Source organism: Triticum dicoccoides, chromosome 1B (genome assembly GCF_002162155.2).
Source record: "Triticum dicoccoides isolate Atlit2015 ecotype Zavitan chromosome 1B, WEW_v2.0, whole genome shotgun sequence".
Classification (NCBI taxonomy): domain Eukaryota; kingdom Viridiplantae; phylum Streptophyta; class Magnoliopsida; order Poales; family Poaceae; genus Triticum; species Triticum dicoccoides.
The window spans coordinates 266,640,535-266,648,706 of record NC_041381.1 but is presented as its reverse complement, the minus strand read 5'-3'; the positions used below and the strand labels follow the sequence as shown (position 1 = coordinate 266,648,706).

At 46.0% G+C, this 8,172-nt stretch overlaps 1 protein-coding gene across 2 annotated transcripts in view; it reads left to right on the top strand.

Annotated features, from left to right (window-relative positions):
* The first annotated feature begins 7,325 nt into the window (after positions 1-7,325).
* LOC119330971 (protein PHYTOCHROME-DEPENDENT LATE-FLOWERING-like) overlaps positions 7,326-8,172 on the top strand; it is an 18,115-nt gene continuing 17,268 nt past the window's right edge. Inside the window, exon 1 of one of the 2 annotated variants that reach the window (XM_037604131.1) lies at positions 7,326-7,589. In XM_037604131.1, coding sequence (XP_037460028.1) covers positions 7,443-7,589 — 147 coding nt within the window. In that variant the 5' untranslated portion in view covers positions 7,326-7,442. The remainder of the gene's footprint in view (positions 7,590-8,172) is intronic. The other variant, XM_037604123.1, reaches the window with a different exon arrangement.

The window sequence follows — 8,172 nt, the reverse complement described above, 5'->3', positions numbered from 1 at the left end:
TTGGAGAAGGCTTGGTTGATGTAGATGTTGGAGGAGTTGTTGAAGCTTGGTTGATGGAGAAGCCGTATGTCTTGGATGAGTACTTGGCGTACTTGAAGTCATCTTGCACTTGACGTTCCGCCTTGGTCACTTGATGCACGAGCTCAATGAGGTTGGAGTAGGGTTGGAAGTCGGCGATCTTCTTGATGGGATGATTGAGTCCATTCAAGAAACGTGCCATTGTTTGCTCATCATCTTCCTTGACATTGGCTCGAATCATGGCTATCTCCATTTCCTTGTAGTATTCTTCAACACTCTTTGTTCCTTGCTTGAGGAGTTGTAGCTTCTTGAAGAGATCGCGGTTGTAGTAGGTGGGCACAAAACATGCTCGCATGACATCCTTCATTTGAGCCCAAGTGGTGATTGGAGGTTCACCTCTTGCTTCTCGGCGCTCAAGGACTTGTTCCCACCATATGAGCACATAGTCTTGGAACTCAAGTGATGCCATAGCGATCTTCTTCTCTTCCTCATAGTTGTGCAAACGAAAGATTTTGTCGACCTTCAATGCCCATGATAGGTACTCTTCGGGATCATTGCTTCCATTGAACTTGGGCATGGTGAATTTAAGCTTGCCATAGCGTTGCTCTTCATTGTGTTGTTGGTGATGGTGATGATGATGCCCTTGACGTGGAGGGTAATCAACCTCATATTACTCTTGGCATGGAGGAAGTCCATGATCAACTTGCTCTTGTTGAACTTGAGGTTGTGGTGGAGCTTGACGAGCTTGTGGAGGAGCTTGAGGGACTTGACAGTGCACACGTGGTTGGTAGTTCCTCTCTTGGATTTCTTCTCGAAGGGCTTCCTCTTGATTGTGTCGTTCACGATTGCGTTTTGCGATGGCTTGACTTCATTCTTGAAGGGCACGTTGCGCCTCAAGAGCTTGCGCTTCTCGTTGTTGTTGTTGGAGACGTTGAGCCTCGGCGTCTTGTTCCTCTTGGTGTAGATGCGCTCGTTCTTCCTCTTGGCGCCGTTGTTGTTGTCGTTCTTGATCTTGAGCAAACGCGACTTGGTTTGAGTGAGGAAGAGGTACTTGCTCATCGACTTGTTCTTGTGAATGCTTGTCGTGTAGAGGGTTGCGAGATGCATGACGGTCTTGACGCGCGGCTCGTCGAAGAGTGTTTGATGACGGTGTACTTGAGCCAGAGAAGGTGTCATCGGAGTGTCGACTTGAGTTGCTCCGTCTTGAGTATGAAGAAGTTGAAGGAGGACGGTTCACCAACAAAGCGCGGATTTCGTCCATTCTTGCATCGTTCTCTTGCTTGTGCGTGTCGAGCTTGTTGTCGAAGTAGTCCCATGTACGTTGCTCCGAGAGTCGCAAGTCGGTGGCGAGGTTGTCGATGGGGTCGTTCATTGCTTGTTGCTCTTGATGTAGCGCTTGTTGTGCACCAAAGAGGTGGCTCTTGGTGACGAATGATGACATGTCGTCGTCTTGCTCGATGAAGAGTGGGTTGGTAGAAGAACTTGGCCTATCCATCATATGAAAGTGGTGGTGAGTAGGAAAATGAGAGAACAAAACCAAAGTTACCTTTGCCGAAGATTGTGGATGTAACAAGTACGATCCCACGTGATGTTATAATAGGGGAATTGGTACCGGGAATTGTTTCTCACACCTACAAGTAAATGGTCTATGGAGGAGCTCGGTTAGGAAAAGGCACAAACAATTCAAGCAAATGTTAGTCAAGATGTTGACAAAGTTGAGAAGATTCACAAATGGCAAGTAAGACAAATAGATCAACCTCCAAAGATAACACGAGGAACACACACACGGAAGATAAATGGGATCCGCACAACCAAGGGGTGAGCTCGAAGATGTCGAACCACGGGAAAAGCTCTTGTCGTACGGATACTAGAGAGACGCTAGCTCGATTGCACTAATGCGCTAGATATGCTAGTGCACCAACCTAATAGAGAAATCACTCGTCTCACTATCACAAGTATGCTTATGGATGATGACCAAGATAATGTATGTATGCTAGGAGGCTCGATGCTATTGCTTATAAGCTCTTTGCTTCTCTTCTATTTTGCTTAAAAGCTTTTTCTCTTTTTTTGAACTATGCCACGATGCTTGATATACGAGCCACACAACGAGGTAACAAGTAGTAAATGCACGGGAGGGACGAAACACTAAATGGTGCACTAAGGCGTGGCCCGACAATACTCAACAAGCTAGTCTCGATGGATAAGCTACGCAAAAGGGCTCGAAGCTATCAAGTTAATGGCAAGGGAGCACAAAGGCGTCATCGAGGTTACCGTCCTTGCTTACGGTAGCGATGAAGATGATGTTGTCGAAGCCGATGTGTTGTCTGAGTCGATGATTGGTGGCGATGATGATGATACCAACTCGCGCCTAAGTAGCCGAAACACCTTAGGACACGAGAGAAATCGCGACCCAAACTCAAACAAACACGTGGAATGGTGCGGAAGAACACAAGAGGTGGTGGGGAAACGAAATGAAGAAAACAGAAAATGGCCAAAACTCCCTGGATAGTCCGTGCGCACGAGGTAAGTGAGGCCCGTGTGCACGGGGTCCCGTGTGCACGGGGTCCCGATGGCCCGTGTGCACGGGGTCCTCTGTGAGCGGACGAACTGCTCCGCCCCCATGGTAATTTCCAAGTTTTTGGCCAAATTCGAGCGATGGAAGGGTGAGGACGAAGATGGAGGGGTAGATCCACTTGCCAAACACCAAATTCGTGGATCAAAACAACCAAATCTCACAAGATCAACAAATTGCAAGAAAAATTTTTGGGGCTATTTTTTGGTGGGGATTTTTGGATTAGGACGAAAAACAACAAAATCAAGCTAGAAAGTGGAAGGTAAGGACTCCAAGATGTGAATCAACCATGGCTCATGATACCAAGATGATGTAGGGTGTAACCCTATGAGGGATCATTTCACACTTGGAGGGGGGAAAGGAGAGCAACAACAAGAACACAAAGAGGAAATCACTTCAACAATTCCCGATTACACATCCACTAGAATAACAACACAAGATCCACAAGTCACAAACACAATCAAAGGAAAGATACAATGGCAAAGTTCATCCAAGATCCAAAGGAGATGGGGGCTTGAAGATAGTCATCTCCTTATGGAGGTCTTGAAATCCACAAGGATTCTTCCCTAGGGGGTCTTGATCCACCAAGAGGGAAGGTGAAGGAGCAAAGCTCACAAATATCTCATCTAATACTTTGCTAACCCTAAACATGGTCCTAGGTACGGAATATATAGCCTTGGGGTCAAAGGAGATGAAGAGGGGCCAAAGATGCAATCTCAGCCGGCTATCTTGGGAGGCCCGTGCGCACGGGGTAAGTTGGGCCCGTGCGCACGGTACGCTCCCGTGCGCACGGGGTGCTCCAGCGCCAGCTTCCTGTGTAGTCCGTGGGCACGGGGTCTCGGGGGCCGTGCACACGGGGTCACTTGGGACCTTCTGTATTGCTGTTGTTGCACTCCGTCTTGGCTCGCAAGGCCTTGGGGTGGTCCTCCTTCTCCTTGGTGATGCTCCTGAGCTTCTTGGTGATGTTCCTCTTCATACCTAAGGAGGCATAGTATATTTTGGTGAGGTAGTAACCATGTTCCATTCGTGTCCATATGCAAGTCTAGTAGGAAGGAGTTCACCTCGGTTTCCAAAGCACGTGCTCTAGCTCTTGTCATGGGTCCTCGTGGGGTTGGATGTGTCGGTGTAGAGTCCATGGGGATGATGGAAGGATGCTCCGCATCACTTTACCCCCAGAACCATGATGAAGTCGGGTCGGCCCTGGAGGGTACCCGCGAGAGTTGCTGATGTCGGGTCGGCCCTGAGGGGTACCCATGAGAGAAATGTGCATAGTGATGTGGAGTCAGGTCGATCTGGAGGATACCCATGAGATTTCTACGCGGCACGGCCGGGCATTCTTAGCCCTTGCCGTAAGTCCGTGAGACGGGGCGATGGGACCACATATCGTGGATCATTGATCGTTACCGCGTGCTCCCAAGACACTAACGGTTTGGATATGTGATCCGAGTAGGCCTCTGGCCTTTTTTGCACTAACCACCACGCGGGAATAAGTATGGGCACTCTGCATCGTATTTATTAGCCGAAAGCTCTTCAGGGATCAACAATGGAGAGGCACGCGCCCGGGTGGCCCGCGTAAGCACCTACCTTGCATAAGGAGGTAGCCATGATTGATCCCGACCGTCCATGCAATGTGCAAGAGTGTGAAGGGCGATGGGCCCAAGACCCCTGAGCGCTTAGGATGTAGACCGACGTGCTGGCCTCTCTGTTGAGCCTAGGTAGGACTATGGTGTATCGATCGGCGAGGCCGGGTATGCTCTAATGGTGTGCCCAACCGGAGTTAATCGAGCGTGTTGGGTAAGTTTGTGCATCTGCAGGGAAGTATATCTATTCGAATAGCCGTGTCCACAGTAACGGACGCTCGGAGTTGTATCCCGATCAATACAACTAGAACTGGATAATTGAGATGTGAAATGGATATGATGGCTCCAAGAGACCGGGATTGGTTTCTCGCAGGGAGTCAAGAAAGGATCTCTGGGCGTTATTGCTACAACATACTTACTACTATTATAATATGTTACTCTTATCTCTTCTGATGCTGCAAGATGCTTCATGATGCTAGTCTTCGATAGGCTAGGCACTCCCTCTATTCTGGCATTTTTACAGTCTAGTCCAAAGATACAACCCCTTTCTTTGATACTGATGCATACTTAGCATAGATCTGATGTAAGTCTTGTGAGTATTTCGGATGAGTACTCACGTTTGCTTTGCTACCTCTTCCCCCATACCCGATTGTTGCGATTAGATGATGGATCCCAGGAGCCAGATGCCGTTACCGACGACTACTACTACTACCCCGAGGGTGCCTACTACTACGTGAAGACCGTCGACGACCAGGAGTAGTTAGGAGACTCTCAGGCAGGAGGCCTTGCCTTTTCGATCATCGTTGATGGTTGTGCTAGCTTTCTTAAGACAGACTTGTTGAACTTATGTCTGTACTCAGATATTGTTGCTTCCGCTGACTCGTTTGTATTCGAGTTTATGTATTTGAGCCCTTGAGACCCCTGACTTGTAATATAAAGCCTGTATAACTTAATTTATGTCTAGAATTGTGTTGTGATATCTTCCCGTGAGTTCCTGATCTTGGTCGTACATATTTACATGTATGATTACTGTACAATTGAATCGAGAGCGTCACATATATGATCTTGCTCTCAATAAGGTGAAAAATACCCTAGAGAGAGAAGGTGCAAGATAGATAAATAGAGCGCGGTGGGTGAGAGAGATTGAGGAAGAAGAGTGATTCAATGGTAAAATAAGCTGAAAATGCCGTGATGTGCATGAACTATCAGAATAGATCGACCTGTTGCAACGCACGGGCAATTAACTACTCCCTCTGTTCCAAAATAGATGACTTCTTTACCTACTAATAAAGCACATATTGCTTCTGGTGGTACGTCACTTAATTTACCCCATAAGTTGACAAAATTTACCCACCAATGCCACCCGTAAGTTAAAAAACGATTCGGTTCCACCAAATTTGCCGCCGCGCCCAGTTATTTAAAATGATGATGCTGAACATATATCAGATACATGCAGACAGCGCAGTGGCTAAAGCCTCTCTATTCTACCTTAGACACCAAGGTTTGATCCCCAGGTGCCCCATATTTCCCCATCTTTTTTGTCAGGCACCTCCCCTACCCACCCAGTGCGCGTTAAGTGGGCCGGCCCGCAGGGCCTGACGCCTCTTTTTTTCTTTTCTTTTTTGCATTTCGTCTTCTGCTTTTTTTTCTCATTTATTTTTGTTTTGTTTTTCCCTTCTTTAAATTAATTTGAGATTTCCAAAATTCAAAAGATTGTGAATTTTTAAAAACATGTTCTAGAAATCATAAAATGTTTGTGATTTCAAAAATGTGTGGGAAATCATAAAATTTTTGCAGTTTCAAAAATATAATTGATTTTTCAAAAGTGTTCGCAAATTATTAAAAAAAGCACAATTTGGAAAAAAAATGTCGGGAAATAAAACAATGTACATGATTTTTGAAAAAATAATCGTGTATTCAAAACAAATTCGTGAATCTGACAAAAATGTCCATGAGATTTTAGAAAATATTGAAAAAACTCAAAAAAAATGCAAGTTTGTGATCGATGAGATTTGTTTTTAAAGTGTGTCGTGAAGTGGCAAGCTCATTGCCCTGGGATTTACCAAGTCGACTATATTGCGATCACGTGGACATCGCATCCATCATCAGCGAGGGTGGGAAGAAAGATAAATGGCAACATGGCGAGTCACTGTGTCAAAATAGAGGACGCAAAAAAAAGCGGACGCTCATATGTCAAGGTATTTTTTTTTGAACACTCATATGTCAAGGTATTGAGTCATACTTATTTGGCTAGAGTGTATTTTTTTATCCCCAGGCTCTGCAGATTTTCCCCCTCTTTTTGTGATGCACCTCTCCTCCCCCAATGCGCGTTCATGGGCCGGCCCGTAGGGCGTGACTCCCCTATTTTTTTCATTTCGTCTTTTGTCTTTTCTTTTCTTTTCTCATTTCTTTTTTTCTTCTTTAAATTAATTCGAGACTTTCAAATTTCAAAACATTGCGAGTTTTGAAAAACATGTTTGAGAAATCATAAAATGTTTGTGAATTCAAAAATGTGTGGGAAATCATAACTTTTTTGCAGTTTTAAAAAATATTAGTGATTTTAATGTCAAGAGAGGTCGGGATAGACCGAATTTAACATGGGAGAGTCCGTTAAGAAAGACCTGAAGGATTGGAGTATCACCAAAGAACTATCTATGAACATGGATGTGTGAAAGCTTGCTATCCATGTGCCAGAGCCATGAGTTGGTCGCGAGATTTTATGGGTTTCACCTCTAGCCTATTGTTGTTGTTGTCTAAAAAATATTAATAATTTTATAATTGTTCGCAAATTGAAACATGTTCGCAACATGGCGAGTCACTGTGTTAAAATAGATGACGCTCGTATGTCAGGGTATTGATTCAAACTTATTTGGGTAGCGCGTAAATTTTTTCTCTCCTGTTGCAACGCACGGGCATGTTTGCTAGTAAAAATAAATCATCTATTTTGGAACGGAGGGAGTAGTACAATAGTTATTACTGTAGAACAATAAAGAAGGACACGTACTGTTTCGAAACAAGAAAAAAAGGAAAAAAAAGGACTGGTACAACAGCAGATGTGGCTGCCCCACGGACCCCATACGCCAGGCTCACGCATTCTCGCTGCCCGTGTCTCCATAGTCCATACACCAAGTTTACCTCGAAACATCTCTCTCTCTCTCTCTCTCTCTCTCTCTCTCCTCCCCCGCCCCTCCCCCTGCTGGAGTTCGTCGACGACGGCGAGGCAGACGGCGGTACGGGCCTAGCTCCTCTCTGTGGGCGAAGGTGCCGCGGAGATGGGGATCTCGTTCAAGCTGTCTAAGGTCGGCGTTCGCGTGCAACCGACCGCGCGCTCTGCCGCTCCGGGGCTACCGGCCGCGGTGGAGACGGAGAAGCCGGGCGCCGATGAGAAGGATGGTTCGGGACCGGAAGCCAAACGGGAGGTAAGCCGTGTTTCTATTGGGTTGCTCGGCTCGGTTCGGTCGCGGGGTGGCCGAGGCGGTGGCCCCGACGATCTGGGCACGCAAAGTTGTAGTCTTTTGTGTGATAGGGGAGGAAATTCGGGTTTTGCCTGCAATTTTTGGGGTTTTCGCGTCGAATTTGCGGCTGCGGAGATGATCCGTGGTTGTGTCCGCGGAAAGGGTCGGAATTTCCCGGTGATTTCTACTCGAGAGTTCTTCGTTCAGGTCCCTAGTAGAGGATTTCTAGGCCCAATTACGTCGTTGTTCGAAATGGGGTGCCAATTGCGTGTTCGAAGATTGTAATCTGGTGGCCTCCTCGATTGCAAATTTTTATACGGTATTTCCTTCATAAAGTAGCCAGAATTAATGACATCTTCATTAGAAAAGTACTCCCCTATCACACAAATGAATATGTACTACTAGTTAATTCTGGCTACTAATCTAAATGAAGATGTTGCAGTAAAAATAGTGGACCTTCTAGTGATAACTACTATAATGTCCATTGTAATTGCAAAGGAGTACTTTTTTTTTTACGGGAAGGCATACTTTATTCATCAAATAACGT